The sequence below is a fragment of the Candoia aspera genome, chromosome 6 (genome assembly GCF_035149785.1).
Source record: "Candoia aspera isolate rCanAsp1 chromosome 6, rCanAsp1.hap2, whole genome shotgun sequence".
Classification (NCBI taxonomy): domain Eukaryota; kingdom Metazoa; phylum Chordata; class Lepidosauria; order Squamata; family Boidae; genus Candoia; species Candoia aspera.
In genome coordinates, this window is record NC_086158.1 from 94,049,782 (window position 1) to 94,077,426 (window position 27,645).

At 41.2% G+C, this 27,645-nt stretch overlaps 1 protein-coding gene across 1 annotated transcript in view; it reads left to right on the forward strand.

Moving 5' to 3' along the window:
• The window catches only part of ANXA11 (annexin A11), a 32,326-nt gene extending 5,789 nt beyond the window's left edge, over positions 1-26,537 (forward strand). Inside the window, exons 2-15 of the mRNA XM_063307701.1 lie at positions 7,186-7,282; positions 8,253-8,365; positions 9,865-10,212; positions 11,518-11,605; positions 11,732-11,826; positions 12,751-12,864; positions 13,893-13,983; positions 15,570-15,649; positions 16,786-16,842; positions 17,783-17,876; positions 20,449-20,544; positions 23,116-23,174; positions 23,737-23,859; positions 25,267-26,537. Of these exons, the coding sequence (XP_063163771.1) occupies positions 7,195-7,282; positions 8,253-8,365; positions 9,865-10,212; positions 11,518-11,605; positions 11,732-11,826; positions 12,751-12,864; positions 13,893-13,983; positions 15,570-15,649; positions 16,786-16,842; positions 17,783-17,876; positions 20,449-20,544; positions 23,116-23,174; positions 23,737-23,859; positions 25,267-25,326 (1,506 nt within the window). The 5' untranslated portion in view covers positions 7,186-7,194 and the 3' untranslated portion in view covers positions 25,327-26,537. The remainder of the gene's footprint in view (positions 1-7,185; positions 7,283-8,252; positions 8,366-9,864; positions 10,213-11,517; positions 11,606-11,731; positions 11,827-12,750; positions 12,865-13,892; positions 13,984-15,569; positions 15,650-16,785; positions 16,843-17,782; positions 17,877-20,448; positions 20,545-23,115; positions 23,175-23,736; positions 23,860-25,266) is intronic.
• The last annotated feature ends 1,108 nt before the right edge of the window (positions 26,538-27,645 follow it).

Sequence of the window (27,645 nt, forward strand, 5' to 3'; positions counted from 1 at the left end):
ATTTGTTTGTTTGTTTGTCAAATTTATAGAGCCACACATCTCAAACAAAATGACTCTGGGTGGTGTACAGTAAAACCTCCTGCTAAAGCATACTACCAAACCAATTAAAAACAGTTGAACATAGATAAAAACAAGACCACAAGCGGGAGAATATTACGTATCATACAGCCAACACATGGGCACCCTATTGCCCAGGGATGAAGTCATCACCCTTTCACAAGTCTGAGAAGTTGTTACATTATTTATTTATTTTGTGTGGCATAGCAGAATGCAGCATTGTTTCATAACAATCACAAAAACAATATATAAACATGTATAAAATATAGGATATTGGGACAATGTATTTTAAAAACACAGTACGAACGATGAATAAAATTATGAATAAAATTAAGTTAGGTATGAGCAGTTACTAAAGTAACTAAGCCGATGGCCGGATATCTAGATCATTTAGCCATTGGGCAGCAGTACCCTTGAGATGATGTAGTTCTTGCAGGGAGCCAGGAAACCACCTGAGGGCTCATTCCATTGCAATGTATACATGCTAGAATTAACCTACAGTTAAATCCTGTAGACTTGTATGCATGATTTTTTTCCGACGTTGGAACTTTCGCCCAGTTTCTAAATATCAGCGGAACTGTTCTGGTTGTTATAATATGAATAGCTTAAAAAAAAATGAGAACCCCAAAACATGCATCTCTTGCAGACTTTTTTGGGAGTGGGGGCCCAGTAAAATTACCTTCAGTCTGTCTTGAATTTCATATGTTACTACACTAGAGTATTATCTCTGCCTGAAGACAGTGAAATAAAAAGGTTAATTAAAATGAAATCAGCATTCAGGCATAATCCTGCAAACTGGTCTGGGAACATACAGGTATAATGAACAGGAGTGATTCGGGGTTCAACCCGCAGCAGGCTATGTGTCTCTGCATATTGGTCCTGTCTTAGGAAGGAGAATTAGGGTTGATTTCTGTCTTTGAACAGCTTTAAGGTAAGGGTCGTGACCAAGAATTAACTTGAACGGTCTTCCGCTCTCACAGATGTCAGATGATTGGGTTTCAGAACAGGATATGAGATGCTCAACCACAAAAGCTGCATATATCTGCCTTTTTACTAGATGTTTCTTCCAACATCTTGGTTTGAAAAGCAAACACAAAACCTCTCTTATCTGGCAGGCTCACTTATAAATCCATTGGTCCATTTGCTCTTCAACAACTGGGATTTAGGGCTGCGCCTTGCCTCCTTCCCACCTGGTGGCTGCTTCTCCCATTCCTACTTTTCTCTCCACCCCACCCCTTAAATTAAAAACAATTGGGATTTAAGGAAAAAAAGACACAAGAATGAATGAAAATTGACTGAAGGCTTCTGTATGAAAACTTAGGATATATGTTTAGGAGCTGTACATTGGAGAAGCAAGGGGGGACTTTCTCTTGCCTGTTTGCCCCAGTCAACACCATATTTAAGGGGGCTTTAGGAAAAATGCTCTGATAAACAGTAACAGTGGTGGGTGGCAACAGTTTTCTAAGTCAACGTTGGCCAGCTGTTGCTCCATCTTATTTCCCATAGTGCCTTGGATGTAGCATTAATCTAGGCAATTGTGGAACATCGCAGTGGCAGCTGACCTTAGCCGCTTTGCATCACTACCATTGCAGAGGTGTCAATTACTCAAAAAGCTTTGGAGGTGACCTTAGGTAATTGTCAGGTATGGACTGTGATTTCTACTAGCAGATGGGTTTTTTTGAGTCCTACAAGAATGCATTAAGTGGGAAAGAAAAAGTATTCTACCCCATACTTTCCAGTTTTATTTTTTTCCTTTGCATCCCCCTTTGTCATGGATTATATACTGGTATATTTTTGCAGGTCCGCACCTCTTGGTCTGTTGACAATGCCATGGAAATTAAGTTTTCCTAACAAAGTAAAAGCCATCATGACAATTTGATGTTCACTTGTGTTGCCACATTAGCAGGACTAGTTTCATGGTTTCATTTTTGCAGGGCATGCGATTCACACAAAGTGTGATGATTAATCATTCTTTCCATATCAAAGTGAGTTATTTTTGGTGGTTAGAACAGAGACATCATTTTGTTTAACCATTATAATCCAAGAGAGAGAGAGAGAGAAAACAAAGAATGTCAATGTGGTTTTGCAAAATCTTACAATGCACAAACAATGTGATAGGAATGCTAGAAAAGCTTACCTGGAACTAAAGCTCTTGAAACTCAGTAGTGTTTTACTTCTTCATAGACACACTGCACATATGTTTTGCACTTTATGTGAACTGATACAGTATATGGTTACCAGTGGTTCCTTGGCTGGTTGGAAAATTGGTTTTTAAGTCAAGACTGTGATCTGCAGACAGAAGCAATTTGTGTGGGCCATTTGAGATTAAATCCAACAAGATTTTTCTGTTTGAACCCAAGTTACTCTTGAGTGATCTAGGATCATATTTACACTTGTGAATTCAAAATATATCAGGCTTTGCCAGTGTGGCATGTTGGCTAAGGTGTTGGACTGGGAGTGCGGTGACTTAGGTTCAGGTTCCATCCACTGCTAATGAAACTCACTCAATGACTTTAGGAGAACCCCACTGTCTTAGCTCAGCCCATATCACAAGCTTGTAGGTATGAAATCAACAGAGACTGTTATGTAAAGCATCTTGTCTGGCAGAGAGAATTACACAGATTCAAGTAGGATATCATTAATGCTAGTCTGCAATAAATACAGGACATTGGAAAGACTAAGAACCTTAATTTTCTGTGGGCTCATCAAGATGGGAAGAGCCATTTTGGCATAGTAGTTGAGGCACCAGGCTAGGAACTGGGAGACTGTGAGTTCTAGTCCCGCCTCAGGCTCAAAGCCAGCTGGGTGACCTTGGGCCAGACCTCCTCTCTCAGCCCTGGGAAGGAGGCAATGGCAAACCACTTCTGAAATATCTTGACCAGAAGTCAACACTGACTCGAAGGTGCGCACACACACACACACACACACACACCAAGATGGAGTATCTTGGAATAATTTAATGCTTCTTCCCATGGTTCTGGCCACCTGGGTTTATGAGATAAACTGCTAACAAACTCAGCTTGTTTCTTGATTCTCCTCTCCCTTCCATCGTTTCCCAGCCTCTCAGAGGCATGCATCTAAAGAGTAAATAATACAGTACGTATCTTTAGCCATATACACTGTTTCATGTCAACAGTGTCATTCTGTCAGTTTCATTGGTTGGATGGGTTTATTTTCAAATTATCAATCAAATGGTGCATTCTGCTGGCTTTAGAAAGCACATAAAAACAAAACAGTGGAAGGCATTGTAGAGCACACTTAGTCAAGCTTGATCGATATAAAAAAAAACTAAACCTGGTCAGACCTCCCTATTGGTTAGATGGGAAATGGGTTATAGGATACCTAGGGAGTCTTGTTCATTTATCTCATGACCACACCATTCTAGAGACAACATGTACTAACTATGGTTTCTGTGTGTTGTTGTGTAATTCTGTACTCTTGTTTGCTCTTTGTCAATACTGTCTCTTCGTTTCAAAGGCCTGCCTTGTTTGCATTCCTGTCTTCCATGACCAGCTAGAACACTGCCTTAAAGCCATTTAAAATAATGACCATACTGGTTTTTTTGTTTTTTTAATTAAAAAGTTTCTTTTCAATATTTTTTGCAAACAAATGTCAGACATCTTTATAACATTCAATGCTTTCTGGGAGCAAGTAAGAAGAATATTGTATGAATCTGATATGCCATCCTCAGCTCTTATTTAAAAATTCATGCATCCTTTAAAATCAGATTTGTGCTTTATAATTTTGTACTTTTCATTTAAATGCTGATCGATTGCTTATTCTACACTGTGGGGATCAAAACCTCTCATTGGCCGAGGCTGACACTTCAGCAGAATCTTACCTGATTATATTTTGCTTTGGGGAACATTTGGGGGATCTCAAGCCAAGTAGGTTCTCATCATTCTTGTCTACTTGAGACTAGTGGGAAAAACAGTGCAGCTACTAGAACTTCTAGTAAGTAGCTACTTACCATCTTCCTTAACTTCGTGGTAGGCAGGATATAATGCCAGACTTTCAGATTGCACTTAGGGGTTGAAGGCTGTGGGATTTACGCTTAACCATAAGAGTCTTTTGCAGTGGCTATGGCTGATCTGGAGAAACTGGCCAGGATCAGATCTGGTTAATGCTTGGATGGGAGATCCCTGGGTTTGGGGCTAGCCTGGGAAGAAAGCAGGGGTGACCTATTCCTGTTCAGGGGCCAAAAAAACAAACCTGGGTGTGTTCATGGTCATTTGGAGCTCAGCTTGAAAGGAGGGTTTATGGAAATGTCTTTAGGCATTCTAAAATGTAATTACAGATTACATTTAGTTAATAGAACTACAGTTAATAGTAGGAGGGAGAATGAGCACTTGGCTTGATAGCTCTGTTCAGTTTTTTTTTAGCCCTGGAGCAAGCAGTTTATCAAGTCCCTAGTAAATTACCATCTGTACATTCAGCATTGCTTTGCTGACTTGTCCAATTTTGTTTTACTGTCCTGAGTTGTCATATTGCACCTGGGCTCGCTTGCTTTGTGTTTTAATCTGGGAAAATGGCAAGAGAAGAGGTCTGAGAGTTTTATCTGGGTTTTTTCCCCCCCCTTGTTTCCCCTTAACTTGCTAGAAGTGGAAATTGTTCTTTGGCTTTGGAAGGGATCTGAACTTTAAAGTTCCACTGTGGCATCCTGTTGATGATAACTATTTTTCCTTTCTCTTTTTTTCCCCTCTTTTTCCCTTTTGCTTCCGCCAGCTGAGACAAAGGTTCAAGATCTCTGTTTGAATAATTCAGGTAGTGTTGGTTGCAAAGGAAAAAAAACCCCAGGAACCATTCATAAGCTTGGCTAGGTTTCTTAAAAGTGTAAAAAAAAAAAAAAAGAGGAGGAGGAGATGGCTGATTGTGGGTTCTGCTGGACCTTTGAATCTGGCATTATTGGGGCAGCGGTGTCATTAAAACCTAATCTGAGCTGGAAAAGGAAAAGGAAATCTCAGCTAGGTTCAAAATTCAATCAGTCATGCTTTATTTCTATCTCACATGCTAAAGGCATTGATTAGAACATCTGCAGCCCTCAGGCTAACAAACAGCAGCATAGTTTCCCACCAGTTTTGGACTGAAAACAAAAACAACTGCCTATAAGCCATTGGATTAGCTTTACATTCCTTAATAACCTTTCAGTCTCTGCCTCCAACAGCTTTCCTGAAAATAAAGCCTGGCTCACTTGTGTGAGCTCATCAGATCACTGCCTTGCACACTCCTCCCAAAGTGTGGCCATTTCCTACCAGAACGATTGCCCACCTCTTGGTTAGGGAAATCTCCATCATCATGATTTTGGCTTAGTAGCAAATAACATGCATGTAATACTATATCTTTCCTTAACCAGGTCTTCTCCAGATGTGTTGGAAATAAAATTTCCAGAATTCCCATCCAGTTGAAGATTGAACTGGCAGGGAATTCCAGGAGTTGCAAATAAAACACACCTGGAGGATGCAACAGGAGAAAATAGCAGGGCTGCCATATGTTGGCTACAAAACCATTTTGGTCTAGTGCTTAAGGCAACAGACTAGAAACCAGGAGACAGTGCGTTCTAGTCCCGCCTTAGGCATGAAAGCTGGCTGGGTGCCCTTGGGCCAGTCCCTCTCTCTCAGCCCAACCCACCTCACAGGGTTGTTGTTGTGGGGAAAATAGGAGGAGGAAGGAGTATTAAGTATGTTTGCCACCTTGAGTTATTTATAAAAATAATAAAAGGCAGGATAGGAAATAAAAATAAATTAAAAAAATCTCTGCATAACCACTAGGTGACAGTAAAGAGATTCTGGAAATTCTAACCCTTTCCTGCCATCTGGTGTCACCCAGAATCTTTACAGGGGAGAATGGTAGCCCTAGATAGTGGAAACATCTATCTTGAGGTTAAATTAAAAGAAATTATGGGATTGTGACCATCATTTTTCCTTAAATATCCTTTGTAAATGTATAAAGTAGAACTAGCTGAAGTGTTCTGCTGTGTCATTATTCCTCTATTATCTAGCCATAACTGCTGATCAGGGCAGAAATTAACTGAAACTACCATATTCATATAGTTCCTGGATCCAAACAAATATTGGAAAACTGATGTTGGTTATAGCCAACTGGCTATAATTCATTCAAGCTCAGATAGGCGTCTAAATCAACACATTTTGCTACCTGCTGAGTTCCGACATGGTTAATCTTTTATGTTCCTTATTCCTGTTCACTAACAGGCATTCTATGGCTCAGTGAATAAGTATCTTATGATAATTTACTTAGAACCCCAGATTCCTGTTGTATGATCTATGTATTAATTGGTTTTAAAAAAGTTGCATATGTAAATCTTACCCTTGAAAAGCAGAATAATTTTCCACTCCTCTGGGAAAAAAATAGCAAAGTGGCCTGGTGGGAGAAAGGAAACTTTAAGGGGAACAAAAATTAGACTCTCAGCAGAGCTGAATCATTGTTTGCTGAAGGAGTTTGTCAGCTGGAGAGCTGCTTTAGCATGGGTGTTTAAAATGTGTTGTATGTTTAAGAGGAAATATATAATAGACACATAATCCATATGTGCAGCGGGTGTATGTATCTCAGGATTAAATATATGTCTATAATGTACAGATAGATTTTTAACAGAGCTAAAATTGCTGTGTTTCATCCATGCAATCATGATATAAATGCATATTTGCCATTGCATATTTTAAAAGTATCTGAGTTTCCTAAGCAGGCCATCAGTGCTACATAAATTTATTAATAAATAAATAAATAAATAAAATTTGACTGATAAATCAGTGCTCTTGGATTTCAGCAGACTTATGCCTTGGTCTTAAGAATCTGTTCTTGCAGAAGTCAGGGTGACTTTTTGACATTGCCTCTGAAATATTTACGTTTCACTCTGAAGATACTGGTATATTAGATTATAATGTTAGCATATATTTTTATTATTACTATTAATTAAATTTATATGCTGCCCGACTCCCAATGACTCTGGGCAGCTATATTATATAATACAATCCACACACACAGGTACAGTTCTACATTGTTATCAAGAAAACTTCATGGACCTGATCATAAAGTCACCAGAAATTGATCTTGATTTGAAGACATCTTTATCCTAGTCTATTAAGTAGGTACATCTGTGTTCTTTTCTTCCAGATTTACAAAATGAGTTATCCAGGGTATCCACCTGCAAGCGGATATCCACCTGCCGGTGGGTATCCACCTGCGAGTGCGTATCCACCTGCTGCTCCAGGTAAGTTTGTTTTTTTTTTCATTTAAGGTGTGGTTGTTAGAAGAGTTTGGTGGCAAGTGAATAACAAAATAGATAGAGGGAACAATGGGTGCAGAAAAGCCTTTGTTTCTCCCACATATCTCAAGTAAGCAAGACTGAGGTAATCCTCTTCATTCAAGGATTTAGTCCAGTGAGTTTCTTTGCTAGATGGCCCAAGAGTACTACAGGTAGTCCTCCCTTAATGACCACAATTGAGACTGGAATTTTGGTTGCTAAGCAAAGTGTTCCTTAAGAGAATCTGACCTTATTTTATGTTGTTTTTTGCGGTGGTCATTAAGTGAATCACTGCAGGTGCTAAGCAAACTACGTGGTCATTAAGCGAATCACATGGTTCCCCATTGATTTTGCTTGCCAGAAGCTGGCCAGGAAGGTCAGTAATGGTGATCACATGACACAGTGACAGTCATAAATGCAAATCAGTTGCCAAGCGCCCAAACCATGATCACATGACCGTGGGGATGCTGCGATGGTCATAAGTGTGAGGACCGGTCATAAGCTGGTTTTTCCCATACTGTCGTAAGTCTGAACCATCACTAAAAGAATGGTTGTTAAGCGAGGACTACCTGTACTGTATTCTGTATATTTTTAGTTATGGGTACTTACAGTTGAGAATGATCAACAAGTATCTTACTACATCATGGGGTGTGTATGATAGCCACTTTCTTTTTCCTGCAATCAGTTGCTTCTTGGTGGGGGTGATATGGCTCAGTCTGCTGTTTAACCTAGAGCATCTCTTGCTCCAGGTATTTATCCTTGAGGGAAAGTAGAAACTCAGGTTAGAGAGTAGCTAATTAGGGAAGAAGCACTAAATCCAGTTTCATCAACAGGTGGCAAAACAGCTGTTAGGGCTAGCCTACTTTCAGCGAATAGTCCTCAACTAATATTCAGCTAGGTTGTCTGTTTTTACTGGTGTGTGTGTTTTAATTTCCAGGCAGTAGTCCCTGGGGTGCCCCCAGCTACCCCCCTGCAAACCCTCCTCCAATTGGATTAGAAAATGTTGGCAACTATGCTAATCAGTTTAATCCGGATTATATGGCAGGCATGGTGAGTAACTCCAGTTTGAAGCTGAAGCATCTTGCCATTTCAGCTGGAGCAAACTGGGGAGATGGCGGTCTGCGGTTTTGCCTTCTGGTTTTCTCTCAAGTCTTAGGGCGTTAGGCAGCCTTGACATCTACTAAATAAATAATTAAACGGGGATAATATTTTTTAGATCCTGCAATTTGGCCACTGTTAGGCGCTGCGGGTTAAACCGCTGAGCTGCTGAGCTTGCCGATCGGAAGGTCAGCAGTTCAAATCCGCGTGACGGGGTGAGCTCCCGTTGCTAGTCCCAGCTCCTGCTCACCTAGCAGTTCGAAAACATGCAAATGTGAGTAGATCAATAGGTACCGCTTCGGCGGGAAGGTAACGGCGTTCCATGTCGTCATGCTGGCCACATGACCCGGAAGTGTCTACGGACAACGCCAGCTCTTCGGCTTTGAAACGGAGATGAGCACCGCCCCCTAGAGTCGGACGCAACTGAACTTAATGTCAAGGGAAACCTTTACGTTTACCTTAGGGCTATCATATCTGGGCTGTACCTGACCACTAGATAGTAACCCAGATGTTCAGAAAATGCCTTTTCCTACCATTGGGTGATTGCCTGTAATTTTGCAACGCAGATAATGATAATCCTATCATCATCATCGTCATCTAAATTTATTGGCCACCCAACTCCATGTTGTTGTGCCTTTCCTCTCAGAGCTCAAAGCAATTTACAGGTAGTCCTTGCTTAATGACCATTTGTTAGTGACTGTCCAGAGTCGCAGTGGCACTGAAAAAAACAGCTTACGACTGTTCCTCACACTTAGGACCATCACAGCATCCCTGTGGTCACATGATTGCAATTCAGGCACTTGGCGACTGTCACACATTTATGATGGTTGCAGCATCCCGCAGTCACATGATCACCATTTTCGACCTTCCCATCCAGCTTCCAATAAGCAAAACCAATAGGGAACCACGTTATTTGCTTAACGACCATGTGGTTCACTTAACGGCCATGTGATCTGATTAACTACTGCCGCAAAAATGGTCGTAAAATCGGATCTGGATTTGTTTAATGACTGCATTGCTTAATGACCTAAAATCCAGTCCCAATTGTGGCCGTTAAGCAAGGATAACCTGTATATGGGAGGCTCCTTTCATATTATCCTCACAGCAGCAACCCTGTAAGATAGGTCGGGCTGGGAGAGACAGGCCCAGGTCACCCAGTGAGCTTCCATAGCTGAGGGTGGGCTGGATTGCCCCTAGTTCTAGTCTAGCTTCTTAACTATTGTGTCATACTTGTGTGGAGAAAGTCAGCCAAGCAGTTCCTCAGCACAATAAAATCAAGAGGAATCAAACATTTCACCTCTTTCCCTTTCCCCTTCCTTCCTACTATTCTTAGACGTACCCAGATAAAAATACTGTACTCCTTATGGCATGGTTGAGAAGATTGCTGGTACTTTGTACTGGGATATAAGTGGTCTTCATTCTTTGCGTATACGACGGTGTTTTTCTTGCAGGCTTCCAATCTGTCAGGAACGTTTGGTGGTGCCAATGTGCCACAGGGAATGTATCCTTCAGCTCCTGGGGGCTATCTCCCTGCAGCTCCAGGGGGCTTTGGACAACCGCCACAGGGACAGCAGCCATCTTATGGAATGTACCCACCAGCTCCAGGAGGAAACCCACCAACAGGGATGCCATCTTATCCATCGTACCCAGGGGGTCCAATGCCTCCCGCAGCCCAGCAGCCTCAGCCAGTGCCGTATCCTGGACAACAGCCCATGCCAAGTTATTCATCTGGTCCAGCTGTTAATCCTTCGATGCCATCCTACTCAGGCCCTACCATGCCCACCATCACCCCTGGAGTAGTAAGGACCTTTTTGTGTATATTTTGGCATTCTCCTTTTAGTAGGAAGGGCAAAGAGGCAGATTCTAAATCTTGGCAGCATAGACCTAGTTCCTAGGAACATTAGTCATTCTCAAATGGTTGAAAAGTTAAATGGACAGTCCCTTTTATAGGGTGAGGGAAGTCTTAAGTGTGATAGAACTTCAGTGAAAAATGCAAGTAGCGGTAGGCTGAAGCTTATTTTCATCTCTGTTGTCCCTTCAAGTAATTCCCATTCTGCATCACTTCAGGGGTGGAAGTTCTCTGCCTTTGTGCTCTTGAACTTTTCTCTTGACCTTGGAAACTTTGCTGAAAGGGATCTTAACAGTTTCCTTACAAGGCAAAGATTTGGAGGTATATTCTGAAGAAAACTCCAGGATAAATTCTTGAGGAATATCTTGGACCTCCCACAAGTTTGCTTGTTTGTTTGTCTGAGTGAGATGGGCAGTGACTAAATCTGAAGTATAAATAAATAAAAAGTAAATAAGTTGCAATTCAATGTGCTGGTGGTCATCTGTAAAGATCTTCATGGCATGGGGCCTGGTTATCTGTGGGACCATCTGTCTCGAGTTATCTCTGGCTTATTCAGTCCAACAAAGCTGCCATGTTTTGGGTCTCTTCACCACCTGTTGGGAGTTAGGAGGTGTGTCTTCTCTGTCACAGCCTCTGCCCAATAAACAACCCTACCCGAACTTAAATTGGCCCTGTCCCTGCCAGCCTTTAAGAAGGCCCAGGAGATTTAGTTCTTCCCCAGGAGCTGGGGAGTTGTGTGTTTAATCCTTGTTTTACTTTATTATATTTTACTGTTTTCTTTGTACTGAAAGTTGTCAGCCACCCAGAGCTTCTTGGCAAGTGGGCAGCCATAAATTGGGGGTGGGGGGTTGTTCATGGCTTTACATGGTGCTGTAAGCATATCTTTTATATGCCCTTCTTCTTGTATTTCATATTGGAATATTTTACTTGTGCCACCTGGGGTGATTCCCAGCCTGTGCCAAGGAGAATGTGCTCCTGAGCATCTAATTCTGCTCTGAGCTTCAAAGTTGGATTGGTCAGACCTCTAGGCTTATCTCTTGCTTTTATCTGACAGTAACGACAAGAGAACTGTACAAGTGATAAACTAGCTGGTCACAACAAGCCAAACCTAGCTAGCTTTAGTTCCTCAAGTGTATAATTAATCAGGTACTAATTACCGGATTAATATTTGCTGCCTTGCATGACAGGAAATAGCTTAGTGGTCAAAAATTGGTTGTGGAATGAGAACCGTTTGTTTTTCCTTGCATTACTACAGTCTGGAAGCAGAGGCACAGTCCGTGATGCTCCATCATTTGATCCCCTGAGGGATGCAGAAGTGTTGAGGAAAGCCATGAAAGGGTTTGGTGAGTAACCCAGGACTGACCTATTTTCTTTTTGTTATGGAGGGCCAGCACTGTCCACCCTTGGTTTCCCCAACTGATACATTTGGATGATGCTCGCAGAACTAACTATTTTATATTCCTTTTTAGGAACCGATGAGCAGGCCATCATTGACTGCCTAGGAAGCCGTTCCAACAAGCAACGACAGCAGATTAAGCTCTCATTCAAAACAGCTTATGGGAAGGTAAGACCAATTCTCCCACATGAAATAATGATACATATACATTCCACTGCTCCTTTGCCTATTTAGGGCCATCAGTGTCTGCATCCTGCTAGGTAGCAGCATCTAGCCAACTCCAATTGACCTTGAAAAGTTAAGCATGGTCAGATCTGGTTAGTACTTGGATAGGAAATAGTGAATGGTGAAAGGTCCCCTGTATAAAAATTGGCAGAGAAGAATGAGAGAGCAGCTGAGGCCAAAGTGAAGGAAGCAATCTACTCTACCTGCAGTTGTCCTTCTGCTTGGTTGAGAACCTGCAGCTGGTGTAGAATGTGCCAGCCAGGTTGCTGAATGGGACATCCAGCTGTGGACAGCTTATCCCTCTGTTGAAGCAATGGCACTCGCTAACACTGGTCAGCCAAGTCGAGTTTACTGTTTTGCTTGTGATGTCTGAGGTCGTGATGGACCACCTTCGCTGCTGTTGTGTGTATGTGAACTCACATATGTACATCAGATGGTTCAGGCAACTTCAGAAGGTCTCAACAAACACAGTGGGTTAACACATTACAATGGTTAATTGATAATGGCAACAATTGTCATAAAGATACTGCTATATTACTAGTAGTCAAAGTAGTATCTCTATTAACTGTAGTAGTGAGGAACAAGGACATCTCTGCTTCATCCCTTCCCACTTTCCACACAGGCCCTGCCCGCTGTCTGAGAAACTAGCTGTTTCCAGATAGTGAGTGTGATTCCCAGCCTGCAAAAGATTCCCATCCCTGTTGTGTAGGACTCTTGTCTCTGACCTTTCATGTCCCTGGAACAGAAATATTTGCCATAGAAATTGATAGATTTGGAGCTTGTGTCTACTAAATGTCATTTTTTAAGCTTCTGTACTACTGATTCAAACCACACTTTGTTCTCCATTTTCGGTTGACTGAAAATTAGGATTTAATCAAGGACCTGAAATCAGAGCTCTCTGGAAACTTTGAGAGGACAATCTTGGCAATGATGAAAACTCCTGTCCTGTTTGATGTTTATGAAATAAAAGATGCTATCAAGGTTTGTATTTAAAGGGAAGCTATGCCTCTATCAATGTTCTGCCCATTTTGTCTTTCCTGTCCCCTTCCAGACTTACCCTCAAAATAATTTTTCTCTTGGCTTTCTATCTTTTTTTTCTCTTGGCTTTCTGTCAGCAGAAAGTCATGTTTTTGCTTAGCTTCTCTATATCTGCTACAGAACCCTTTCAAGTTATTGAAGGTATTATATAGTGATGTGCAAAACATCTGAATCACAGTTTTGAATTTGAAATGCCCTGCTTCAGGTGAGAAATGCCCCATCCCAAATGCAAAACTAGCATTTTGAATGCAAAGTGGGTTGTTTTGAAATCGCTGTGACTCAGTCTCATATGTTTTGTGAATCCCTAATGCTGTCTGTGCACACACACACACGGCACCTGTCTTTTCCCTGTGTGTCCTGTCTTGAAGAATGCAAGATGCTTGCAAACAGTTCTAGCTGCAGCAAATAGAAACTGACTTTCAGTGGTTCCAAATCTCAGTTCCTGTGGTTCAAGATCAGACTTACATTGTTGTTTGACCCGTCTTTACCCCTAGTTCCCTAGATGGAGATTGGAGTGGAACCACCATGCTGTACCTGGAAGGAGAAAAGAGGGCTTCTGCACAGTGCAAGAAAACTTCAGTGCTATTGTTTTCATTTTGTTTGGTTAAGAAAATATATACAACAAGATCTTTGTAGAGACAGCCCTGCTTTCACTTGCACATGAGGCAGGGCATCTCTTAAAGTGGGTTTTGTTGACCTGTGGTTTCTGGAATATGTGTATTATAAATAATGTTTAAAATCTCTTCTGGACTCCTTGCTGATTAAGTTAGAAAACAAATGCACTGCGTGTTCCTTTCGTGCCTGTCGCTGCTTTTCATATTGACTAAATGCTGCCATATAGGAAGAACGTCTTCAGCACAGACAAGACCATAAAAGAGGGGTTGGGTCAACCCTTGTGTTTGGACAGAGGGCAAAAGCTAGTGAGTGATCTCCTGCATAATAATGAGAAGAGGCTTTCTTCCATTGCTCAGGGTGCTGGCACAGATGAAGCCTGCTTGATAGAGATCCTGGCATCTCGCAGTAACAGCCACATTCAGGAAATCAGCCGAGCATACAAAACAGGTGAGTTTCATCAAGAATCAGCACTAATGGGGTCCCCAGCAGAGTAGCTGGTACCTTGAGGTCTGAAAAACAGAGTTTTGGGCATCAGTCTTGAATTCTCCTGGGGGTGGGGCAGGGGCTATGGTGCCTTGGGCAGAGTTGTCCATTTTCTTCTAGGTTGGCTAGTGCACCTAGTGCCAGGATGCAGAGTTCATGTTTCCAAATATCCAACACACATACTCCCTTTCCACTAGGTTGCTATGGATAGAAGTGGTAGCAAGACATTGCCAATAACCTGTGCAAAAGCACAAGAGACAGAAAGGACCAAGCCTTCCATCCCTCCATGGGAGGAGGGAAAAAATTCTCAGGCTAGGTTTTAAGGACAGTAAGAAGGGCAATTCTACATCCGTTGAAGTCCATCTGGAGGATATGTCCACAGGAAGCACAAATTAGTGGCTTTTAGACCAGAGCAATGCTTGTGGCATTTTTCATGTAGGGTAGGTTTGGGGGTTTTTTTGCCCTTTAGGGCTCCCCATTTTTCAAGTTGTTGTTGTTAAGATCTTCTGCATGGCAGTGTTTCTATCTGCCGACTCTCCCAAGTCTGTTGGAATTGGCCATTGGATCGCCTTGGCTCCTGCTTTCATGGCTCACTCTTCTAGAGAAGAGGCAGGGAACCCCGTGAGCCAATCAGTGCTCTTCCTGCAGGTGACCAATCAGAGTGTGAAAAGGGCTATTCAGCCCTGCCCCCTGAGCTACAACAGTTCCTGGAGTAACAAAGACCTCCTTGCGCCTGCTCCACATAGAAAGGGAAAACAAATGAATTGCTACCCGCCTCCCATCCTTGTGTTTTCAGAAGATGCTATCTTTGCATGTGCGACATCTTTTTCAAAAGCCCTGACTTCTTGGTATGAGAGGAGGGCTACTCAGTCCTCAAGTCAGTGTTTTTCCTGGTGCGACACGGTACTTTTGCAGCAAGGCACAGCTACAGAAGGTTCTAGGTTGCAGCGTAGAACCTGTGAGAAAGAAAGAGAAAGAGTTAGTACTGGCTTCCTTGAGCCCAGAGGCTGGAAGGCAGGATAAGATGAGAGTTTGCTACACGCTGCTGATGTAAAAGAGAAATTCAAGCTGAGCAGTTCTTTTACAGGGACTGGGAAACTGACTAAACTGGACTCACAGAACAGGTTGTGAAATCTGCTAGAGAAGTTTGAATTCAGATGGAAGTTAGGAGTTCTCACGAATGGGAAAATGGCTTGTTTCCAAGCTCCGCCATCACCGTTCACTGGAAGAAAATCCCTTCAGTATTCAAGTAGGATGATGCTGTTATGTGAACACAAGGGTGTGGTGTCATTGGGGGACTAGTGAGAAATTCCATGTGGAAATGCCCTTGATGTTCTTCTTTCACCACCTTGGAAAAACCGTACTTTTAGAAGGGTAAAATACATAAACAAGTCCATGAAGTGTTCCCACCCTAAACCAGGTGCATTTTTATCTATAAATGTATTAACCTCGCTCTCTTCTCCTTCCCTCATTTCCTGTCTATTCCCTATGATGAGATAAACCCCCTAAAAAATGATAATTTAAAACTGAGCCTCCTTGGTCTTTCACAGAACACAAGAAAACTCTGGAAGAAGCCATTAGAAGTGACACATCTGGACATTTCCAGAGACTTCTGATCTCTCTCTCTCAGGTATGTGTAGGATTATCAGTTAATGTTTTATTATTGCTTAATGCCATCTTTACAGATGCATAACTCTATATATTTTATATTTTGCTTTTTAAAGTGTTTTAATTTTTAATAATGATTGTTTTATATTTTTATGATGGTGGTATGTATATCATTGTTGGTTTCATTTGATCGTTGTACGCTGCCCAGAGTCACTTCTTGTGAGATGGGTGGCTATATAAATTTGATAAATAAATAAAATAAATAAATAACTTTACAAACTTATGGACTAGGGATCGGGATGTAACTTCCAGTTCAGGAGTTAAAAGCTGGATGCATTTTAGCTACATTAAGATCCATTGGGGACATAATGATAAAGCAATGTTCCTGGTTTTCTAGCCAGCATTAGCCAAAGCATTCTGATCATGTATTGTTTCAGTAAACCAGAACTTACTGAAGTCCTGGTAAATGACAATGATATATTCTCTTTCGATGAAATCAGGAAGCAATCTGATTGAGACTCAGATTGAACCATTTTCATAATCCTAATCCATGGTTTGGTCAAGGCAGATGGCAATGCTAGCTGACCTTCACTGACCTTGAAAAGGCTAAGCAGAGCAGGACCTGTTAGTACGTAGATGAAAGACCATCAGGAAATCAGGGCTGAGGCTAGATGGAAAGAAAAACCAAAAACCAAAACCAGAAAACCATGATTCTGATTTGCTGCCAAGAAAATTACATGTACAGTCTGTGTAGGAATTAAGCTCTACTTGAAGGAGCCTTTTTTTATCTGTAATCCATCAATTAATTGCATTTCAGTTAAACCTGATTGTGCTGTTTTGGTTGGTTGAGGTCTTACTTCTTTAAGACTTTGCATGATCTCCCTTCCTTCTTTTTGATCAAGATAAGATTGAGAACTGGACAGAGGATGTTGATGATATGTGCAAAAATGCATTTTCAATATTTCACTGTATAATGATGGGATCATCAAAAAACAGATATACATGCTAAATGGGTTAAGGTTCTGGCAGGGTAAACCCATTGGCTTGACCGGCAATCTCAGCAACAGTGTTCCGAGTGTGTGAATGTGTACATACAGTGTATGTGTTTTAAGTTATAGTTTGTGTCTTAATATTAGCCATTTCTGAAAATTTTTCCAGGGGAACAGAGATGAAAGTACCAACGTGAACATGTCGCTTGTCCAGAGCGATGTTCAGGTTAGTGTTTGTGTACAGCTGATGTACATTTCTCACTTACATTTAAAAGGGTTTGCACAATAAATTGCTGACACAAAGTGGAGCATTCTTTCTTTAAAAAAACAAGAAGCTCCTCTTTATGTTGAATATTTCTTCCGTTAATGAAATCTAAAACCAGTTTTAAAGGTATACTGTCTATTCCCCCTTCTTTAAGTATAACTCAACGCCAATTTGTCTTCTATTCCCTTGGCCACCAATTCTTGCTTTTCAAAAAGGGTTCACCTGTCCTGTGTTAACTTATCTGATCTAGAGACAACCAAGATAATAACTAGACAGCATGTGAACATATTTATAAAGAGCTGTAAACATTCGGAAAACAGCTGAAATAGACGTGCAACTTTTTTAGTTGATAGCGTAGGGAATATGCCTCATTGTAACTTAAAAGCCTGCCAATCTGGGGGAAGCCACTAAGGTAGGAAAATTGGATAGTTACACACTCACCCCTTCCCAAGCTCCATTTCCCATGAAGAAAGCATGCTTGTGAAAATGTGGTTTTGCACTGGGGTAAAAACACAAGGCTGTCATATTTAGGGGCAGTTCTGTGTCTTAACACTATGGTGCTAAACATTTTGGAACTTGAACTAGTTAGTGACATGAAGTAGAGACAGATGACTTCATTGATAACATCAGAATGCAAATTTTACTGGATATTATGGAGGCAAAAAGGGGAAACACAACACAGATCTTGTTTGGTTTTGCCATTCATTTACATTGGGCTACCGTACAGCCCAAATCTGCTACTAGGGTAGTTCCATTCTTCACGGCCAAAGTTGTCCTAATTAACAGTTCAAGGAATTAAGCCTTAATCTCAAAACTTCAGGAGAACAAAAGAAGGAGCAATTAAGAAGAGCAATTAATTAGGCTGGGATAATTAGATAACCCACTGCTTTGCCCCTTTTAGGCGCTCTATGCAGCAGGAGAAAGCCGACTTGGGACGGACGAATCCAAGTTCAACGCAATCTTGTGCACAAGAAGCCGAGCTCACCTGAGAGCAGGTAACTTGCTCAGTCTTTAGGTCCCTCCAAACAGGTCATTAGAAATCCAGAGTCAGATTGAGTTTCTTCTGCTTCTGCATAAATATTTTACCATTTTAAATAGGCACTTTTTTTTATTGTTGGATGACATTTTTTTTTTTGGCAAGGAAGTTTTGATAGTTTGGCTGAATTTATTGGAAATTGGCAAGCCACTCTGAGAAGATATGAAAGGAGGGTGCTATATTTGCAGAAAAATGGCCTCAGTTGAGCTGTACCAGCTGAAATCACTTCTTTCTACAGATCTAACAGAAATGCAAGGGAAGGGGCTGGTCCCCAACTTGTTATCCTGTTGGGCTCTTTGCTTACTTCTTATGACTTCATGCTTGTTCGCCATTCTCACTGCTTTTCCCAAGCATGTGAGCCTCAAATGCTAATGGTGATGCAGCTTGATTATTCAGAATAGCTGACTCTGAATCCGCCTCTTTCAAGATGGGTTCAGCTGTGCCCCTCAACGTTTTCTTTGTCTACATTGCATCTCGAAGTTCTGGCTAGAAGAGAAAAATGGCAAGTATGAAGTTGAATAAGTTGATAGGAAGTGTTCAGTCCATGAAGAACTCTCAGAATCATCTGCAGGGGAATCTAATATTTTACAGACCCCAGATGGAAAGTATTGCTGTCAGGGGACCATTTGGAGAAGAGAGTAAGGGATGATGGAATTGTAACATCACTGTCCAAAATAGCTGGCAAGGAAGTCTTATTCTTTTACAATTCTCCTTTATTAGTTTAGCTTTACTGTTCAAGCAACCCAATGAACATAAGCATATATACACATACAAACATATCTGTATACATACAGGCACTAATGTGCTTCCTTTCTGTTCAAAAAAACACAAGTGACGTTTTCATTCATGGGGCATGATTAGATGTTCCTGGACTGCAAGTCTTTACGTGACCACCAGATAGCAGCAAAGAGTTACAGAGTCTCACAACACATGGACAGACTCAACCATAGTTTCAATTGGGAAACTGTGAGCATCCTAAGCCAAGCCAGATCCAAAAACGCCAGAGAATTCCTGGCACTCAGACAAAGCAGCCATCAACAGACACATAGAGGTAAACAACATTTACACACCATTCAAAAGAGACAATAGAAAAGCCAAAAGACCAGGACACTCCCTTGCCAGCAATCAACACCCAGATATGCAAAAAAACAACACTAGGATTAACACCAGATGAACAACCAAACAGCACAATACACCTTAATCAAGGAACGATTAACTCAGTCAATCAACCAAGCAGCAAACAACAGCCCAATCAAAGAACTCCCAAGGACAGAACAACACCCCCACCAGCACAAGCAGGGCATGCCACGGTATATAAACTGAGAGCAAGGCCCTCTCCCTCTTTGCACTGAAGATGTTTATTATCTATCTATCTATCTATCTATCTATCATCTATCTATCTATCATCTATCTATCTATCATCTATCTATCTATCATCTATCTATCTATCATCTATCTATCATCTATCTATCATCTATCTATCATCTATCTATCTATCTATCTATCTATCTATCTATCTATCTATCTTCCCAAAAGGGACTCTGGGCGGTTCACAATAAAACATAAATAACAATATAAAACTGTAAAGCAGTATAATACATAATACAATAAATATAATAAAAACCTCGATGGCTGGAAGTTCTTTATGATTTGCAGGCAGAGCTGGTTCCTTCTAAGAAACTAACCATCCCCCAGAATGGCTACTCTCTTTCCCGCCCCAGGCATAATTACAGAACCAGGTCTTTAGCTGTTTCCTAAAGTCCAGGAGGGAGGGAGCCAATCTCGCTTCCGGGGGAAGGATATTCCAAAGGGCGGGAGCTGCTGCAGAGAAGGCCCGCCTCCTGGACCCCACCAGATGGAATTCTCTTGCAGACGGGGTCCGTAGCATGCCCTCTCTGCACGACCAGGTGGGATGGGTTGATGTGATGGGGAAGATACAGTCCCTTAGGTAGCCTGTGCCTGTGCCATATAGGGCTTTAAAAGTGATAACCAACACCTTGAATTGGACCCAGAAGCATACTGGCAACCAATGCAGCTCGCGGAGCAAAGGAGTGACGTGTGTTGCCTCATCTGGCAATGAAACGTCTGCAAGAAAACAACACGGCTCAGAGAGCACCAAGGACTCCACAGTCACAGAGTTTGTAGATCACTTTGCTGCCATCTAGTGATCACTGGGATTTTTCAGGCCCAATATGGTATGATGTGGAGCACTATGACCCTCATCTCCTCACTAAGAGTTCCATAATAAGGAGACCTTTGAAAGGTGCCACTTCTGGTGTCACAGAGTTACAGGGAAAGCAGCGTTCATCTTAAGTAGTCCTCTCTGTTGTGGAGCTCTGTTGCAATATTTTCTATGGGTAGAGGCTACCAACCTTTAAACTCAAATTGTGGCACGATTCTGTGCATTTCTATTCAGAAATAAGTCTCACTAGGTTCAGTAGGATTTACTCCCAAGTAAACACGCAGAGGGTTGTAGCCAAAATGCTTTCACGTAGAACAAATATTGACATTTTTTTTGTCTCTGTCTGCAGTTTTCAATGAATACCAGCGAATGTGTAGCCGGGATATTGAGAAGAGCATATGCAGAGAAATGTCTGGTGATCTTGAATCTGGGATGCTGGCAGTAGGTAGGTGGGCTAGAACTATTACTTTAATTTGGATGCCCTTCAGGGATCAGAAAGCCATCCTTTTGTCTTGAAATGCATTCTTAGGGGAAGGGGGAAGAGGGAAAGAACAACCCAAAAGCTTCTAACATATCCCGGCAAAGGTAATTGTCCTGCCTCCCTTAGTTTTTGTCTGTAATATAACTCATGTCCTCTCCATAACCTGGCTGGTGTGATTTTTTCCAGTATTCCTTTTGCAAGAGAAAAATAAACAAGGATACATATGAAGATGTATTTTCAGTTAGGTGGGCAATAACCCTGTGTGGCTGCTGATGTAATGGCGTGAGGGAATGACCTTGGGAGACAGGGTGAAGAGGTGCAGCCAAGGGAACGGTCAGATAAAAGGCAGCTGAGTCCTCAGCAGGAACGTGGGCAGGGCAAGAGGCTCAGAAGGGACCCTCCCAAGTTTTTGGACTGTAAAGGGGATGGAGAGAGAAGTCCTTTCAGACTTGTACGATTCTGTTTATGTAACCTTACAATAAAGTAGAATTAGCTCGTCTGGCTGTGTTTCCTGTCTGGTCTACCTCACAAGGCTGACAGCTTAAAATACAAAGCTGGAGGCAAATATGAACCCAGGGGGTGGGTGAGTGGGTAGGTTTGTTTATTTATTTAAAACATTTGTATGGCTGCCCATCTTAAAACAACTCTGGGCCGCTTACAGCCAATTAAATTCAAAATTTGAATTGCACACAAGAGGGCCACAATGCTATGTTCACACTGCACAAGAGTTATAAAGGATGTGACACCTTCACCTTGGATCTTATTCTACTTTCTTTAGAAGGTCTCTCTTGAGGGAAACCGAACAACCATTAAACCTTTGCTAAGGGGTTGTTTTTGCTTTTTCTTCAGTTGCTTCTATTTATAACTCAGGATTACTACTCCCTTGATTGGTCATAATGCTTTGAGAAGCTCGGTTGAGAATAATAGTTTGAACTTTCCGATAAAGGAGAAGAAAGTGACATAAAGCATCCTTGCTTTTTATAAACAGAAAACATCCACTAGCTGCACAGGGTTGTTGTTCTTCTTCCTGTACTGGTGGTATTTTCTTAGATGGCAGGAAACCTTTTGCCTTAGCATCAGTTTTGTTTCGAAACAAATTTAATAAGTGCTTAAATATGAAATAGTGAATCCCAAAATCTTAGCGCACCAAAGCAGAAAGAATTGTAGATGTGTGAGGCTGTAGAAGGGAATCTTCATCTGATCATTCTTGAACAAAAGGAAACCAGAAGATAGATTCTGTAGATGATCTTGTCTTTTGTGACATTTGCATAGCCATAATTTTGATTTGCAGTTTGACTCCTGAGACTTTCTGTGCTGTGATTGTGTTGTTGATAATATTCCTTTGTATTCCACCATTAGTTAGAACTTACTTTAATCTAGGACAGTGATAGTCTAGGGCAGGGTTTCTCAACCAGGGTTCCGTGGCACCCTAGGGTTCCATGAGAGGTCACTAGGGGGTCCCTGGGAGATCATGATTTATTTAAAATTTTATTTCAAATTCGGGCAACTTCACATTAAAGAGGTAAGTTGCATTCTTTATTTTGAGTTTAAGAACACTGTTAATGCATCTATATAGGCCTACCCATGAAATGAATATAGTAATTTTGTTACTTTTGGCCTGTATTTGAGCCTGAATGTGCAGGGGTTCCCTGAGGCCTGAAAAATATTTCAAGGGTTCCTCCAGGGTCAGAAGGTTGAGGAAGTCTCGTCTAAGCCATGAAGTCAAGAAGTGTCCGTTGAAGTGGTAGCCTTAAGAACGTTGCCTGTTTTCCACCTCTCATCTGCAATATGGGTTTAATAATTGTGACCCCACAAGACTGCCATATGGATTAATGAGATACTATATACAAAGCATTTTTGGACATTTGAAATACGTTATATAAATGCTCAATGGTTGTCCTATAGAAATATTTTCCATTGCTTTTCTGCCCTGCCTACTGAATCTAATGAAAAATCTGTGCTTCTCTTTGGCTTCATGAAGGACTGTGTATCTGGTAATTGTGAGCAGTGGCTGAATTCATTTCTAGTATTAGCTGGTGTGGAAGTTAAACTTGTGCCCTGTTCATCTATCTGATCCATTTCAACGTGGTTAATGGAAAGGGAGCATGCTGTTGTGTATGTTTGCAGTGGATATTTGCCTTGGTCCTTTCCACTTTCATGAACATTTTCCAGACAAAAGGGAGAAGCTGAAGAGTCTCTCTTTGCATGCATGATTGTGTGTTTACCATCTAGAACGGTGTTTCTCAACCTTAGCAACTTTAAGATGTGAGGACTTCAACTCCCAGAATTCCTTTGTAGGCATGGCCTGTCCTCTTCACTTTGGCTGTTCCCCACCCTAAGCATAAAACGACTGATTTAACTCACAGGGTTGCTAAACAATTTACCATAGAATCCATTTAGAGCAGTTTGGTCAATGAAAATGCTACCTAAATGGGAAATGATATCATTGAGTGTGCCATTTCATTTGAAGTTGCTGTACTTTCCTGGTGTGAATTTACTAAGTGTCCCTAACGTATTATCTATATTCTTTTGCAGTTAAGTGCATGAAAAACACACCAGCTTTCTTTGCAGAGAGGCTGCACAAGGCCATGAAGGTAACTAAGTTGGAAACCAAAACACTTAATAAATCATGTGCTCAAATATTCAAGGGGACTAGGCTTCACAAAAAAAATCTGTTAGCTTACTGCAAGGGTGTAGGATATACAATTGAGCTGGGCTTGGAGGTTTAAAGCCAGGTTAGATACAAATACTTGTCAGTGTAGCTCAGTGGTCTTCTATTCTTCTAAGGATAAAAAAAAGTATATGGTTCTGCGTAAAGTCAAATGAGTAACCATTTCTTGTGGCTTTTGGGAGAGTTTCTCCACTGAAGAATCCCCAAGAACTCTTCCCCAAAATATATGACTATTAAATGCACAGCCATTTCCCATTGTGGCTAGCAAGCCTATTAGGACAGAGGGGTGTTCTAGTCTAAACGTGTCTTGAAACATCGGTTTGGAAAGGTAGGTCTGTCATTGGACATGTGACTATATGGACCTTTTTAACTCATGAGCAAAAAGCTGGGTGGGTTAGCAGGAGAGCAGTGAATCTTACACACTTCAGCTCAGGATCACACTCTGAACAGGACTGATCTTCTGGCCCTTTCTGTGCTCTTCTCAGGGAGCAGGAACCAAGGACCAGACTCTCATACGCATCATGGTCTCACGCAGTGAAGTTGATTTGCTGGATATACGGCAGGAATACAAAAGAATGTATGGCAAATCGCTCTACACAGACATCACGGTAAGGCTTTGGGGCTCAAGTATCCATCCAAGCTTCATTGTTGGGTGGCAGCTTAGAATATCAACCTATGTGTTGCTTAACTAGAAAGGCTGCCTTTTACAGTGATTACACATTGGCTGTATTCACACAATATGCTTAAAATGGCAAGAAAAGGTACAGACGCTGCATTTAATAGGCCAGCCTAGGTTCTCCATCGCTGGAGATTTTTAAGACGAGAAGGGATAGCCACCTCTCAGGGATGGTTTTATTTTCCTGGACTTGGACTAGATCATCCTTGTGATTCCTTCCCACTCCACAATTTTATGATTCTATAATTGGGTGGTAAATGGTAACTTTGATTTGTTATTTTATAGCCTGTTTGGTTATTTTAGGTCCCCTCCCTTAAATGTCGTCGTCTGGTGGGACTTAGGAAATTAGACTTTTCAAGTTCACCAGCTTGTGGAACAACCTCCCCATCGAGGCCATTCTACCCTCCTTGCGTTTTTGAAGGCTGTTAAGATCTAGTTTCTCCCCAGCTCTTGAGTCCAGAGTGGAGGGAAGGGAGCCCATCATTTCTAGTTTTGTAATGGGACTGTTATGGCATAGGGTGTTATGAGAGTGTTTTTCAGTTTTTGTATTGTTATTTGTTTATCATTCGCCACCCAGAGTTAGTTATATAATGTGGGCGGCCATACAAATCTGTTAAATAAATAAAAAAATATAGTTCAGTACTGTATATTGGGCAGTCTGAGAAAAATGTATTTAATTCAGGAATCAGCAAATATATGTCATGTTGATTCCAGTTGCAGTAGTAAAATATGCAAAATTCCAGTTGCAGTAGTAAAATATGGTGGGTGGGACTGATTTTATAACGCAGCTGTATATTTAAGGAATCAACAGGTGGAGTCTCCATCAAACAGAATGGAATGAAAAGTAAAAATGATGAAATGATGTGGGATGGAAGTATAGCTGGTAGGAGTATTTGGAGATTTGTGAAATGCAGAAGTGTAGAACTGAAACAGAAATTATACATATTAGGGTCTAAGGGGAAAAAATTAAAAAGGAAGCCAAGCCATAAATATGAGAATGTTAAAAAGTGGTTAGGCTGCAGGTGTAGACAGTGTAATTGGAAAGATGTTAAAATATGAATGTGTTTGCTTGTGGAGTCACTGTGTGACTTGTTTAGCCGGTATATAAAACCTGCATCTATGCCTGAAGATTTCAATAACATTATTTCCATCTGCAAAGCAAAGATGGGAATAGCAGCATGCTCACTCTAGTATCCAATTGCATCTTTCCTACCATTCTTGTTTAGCAAATCCTGCTTTTAAGAGGTCTGTTTGCTGGCTAGCAATTCTGTTCCACTGCTTCACTTTTCTTTTTTTCTCTCCCTTGCCTTCTGGGGTTTTGTTTTTGTTTTATTTTCAGAGTGACACTTCAGGGGACTACCGGAAGACCCTGCTCAAGCTGTGCGGCGGGAATGACTAAGTGGAACATCTGGAATTTTAGTGTGTTTGTTTCAAAGTCTCAGCCGGCTTTATGTTATCCTTTCACAAAGCTGTCAAAACAGTTCCTTTGCTGGATCGGAATGAGATGCCATTTCTTAATACATCCGGTCCTCTAAAGGTATATAATAAATACAGGAAAAAAATATATATATATAGAAAAGGCTGCTGTAGTGGATAGTGAGAGATTATTTGTTGCATTCTTAGAGAAATTCTTTCTATGCAAATGGTGCATTTGAGAAATGTCCCCTTTAGAAGGATTCTATATGATTTTGTGTGCAATTTTTTCATCTATCTGTATGAACTTTTTTTTTGTTTGCTTGTGACCTGCATGGAGATTGTTTTTTTTTTAATCTGAATCAAAAGTGCCTGCTCTGAAATGTGATGGGGTTGATTTTTAAGGTTTTTTTATTTCATTACTTTCCTAGGGGAAAAAAATGCATCTGGCTGATGGCATGGGAAAAATTAATCCTGTATTCATTGGAATGTGGGATTTTCCTAATCCAATTAACTCCCCTTTACTTTAAAAGAGAGAAGGGAATTTGGCCAGGGGCAAGCTCAGGGCCAGGCTTGATGTATAATAATTGTATCATTTGGAGAATTCTTGGAGTGTGCCAATGGGTGCTTTTATTTCTGATATTAATATCCGTATTGGACATCATTTTTATTGGGACAATGAAAGGGGAAGAAGAGTTAAATCTCTTCCTGCATGCTGTGAAAATTCCCCTGTCTTCCATCCTGCTGATCAGTTTTTCAAAAGAAATATCAACAGCATGTTAAGTCTTTGGGAAGTCTTCCAGCCCAATAATCCATTCACTCATTTCCTGCCCGACTGAGCACTTGCTCTGGAACGCAGGTTAGTTCTGAAACCTTAGTGTTCAGACAACTCTGTTTGCAGGGGTGAACTGAGTGTCTGCATTTAAGATGGGCTGGAGCATTCCCTGCTTTTCACAGAAATAGATCCCCAAAAATACATCCCTTGATTTTAGGGCTCAGCCCTATTCAGTTGCCTATTTCTTTCCTTACGGACTAAACTGTTGCTTATATTGTGCTAGAATTCATTGCCTGCTTTCGACAGGAGTCCATGCCAGACCTTTCTCTATCAGTGAGTTTACGCCTTTAAAATAAAATACATGTAATCATTTTTTTTTAAAAAAAGCATATTTGTTTAAATAAAACTATCTTCTCAGTTTCTTGCAGCGCTTATTTGTGCCATGTGTCCAGGGACGTAAATTCTCGCGTGACAGCGCTGCTTCAGTGCTCAACTCAGCTGCTGCATTTGTTACTCTGGCTAAACCATTTATGAGCCCTTGTTTTGGCCTGACAGGCGTATCATGGCAGAGCTTCCATTTCCCAAATAAATATTGAAGAATTCAGTTTGCACAAGAGAAATGACATACAGATGAATAATTCTTCTGTGGCCAATGATGGTTCCATCTGCTTTTTCTTTGCACTCCCACTTTAAACAAATGGCAAAGTGCATGTTTGTTAGAGCAGAATATTGGAATGCCAGTTGATGGCTCTGTATCCTGCTTCCAACGTTGGTCAAATCCAGCTGTTTTGGAACACTTACAGAGGCAGCCAACTATAGTTTTGGCCAGTGCTCCATAAATGGAATCCGGGATCTGAGAAAATGTCGCTTTAAGGTCACCCTGCAGCTTGTGCGCTAAATTTTCTTGGGCTTCTGGTTCATGTTGAGTTTGAAAACAGCTTGATCCAATGAAAAGTTCCATCTTGTCCAGCATTTGGCTTCAATTTCCCACAGAGGCCATCTGGATGCTTCTGAGAAGAGCATAAACAGGAAGAACAGCGTACTTAAGAGTGTTGCTAAGCTTATGAATTTGTGCCTTACACTTATTTTCCAGGAATTTCATTGACATCTAGCTGGGATTTATGCTGCTTTGGGCACAAAATTAGGCCAAGCAAACAAATATTTGTGTTACTCATTTTTAAACAGTTCCCATTTAGCATGGGAGATGAAAACACAGGCCAATGGGCCTTTTTTTATTTGTATCTAGCAATGACCCTGCTTCCTGTGCTCAGTGTTAAGAAATGGGAACAGAGGCAGAAGAGGAATTGGCCATGGGGGCAGCAAAATTAATGCTGGTGTGGTTTTCTGCTGAGGGTGGGTGGAGAGCTCTTCAACTCATCAGTGAGGAAAGGCCCAAAACATCTGATTATCAGGATCTCTGTTGGATTAGGAGCTGTGGTGCAGAATCCATGCTGTAAGTAACATTCAATCATGAGTCATTCATTATGGATCTAGTGAAGATTTCCATCAGTGCTGCAAGAAGAAGGGGAA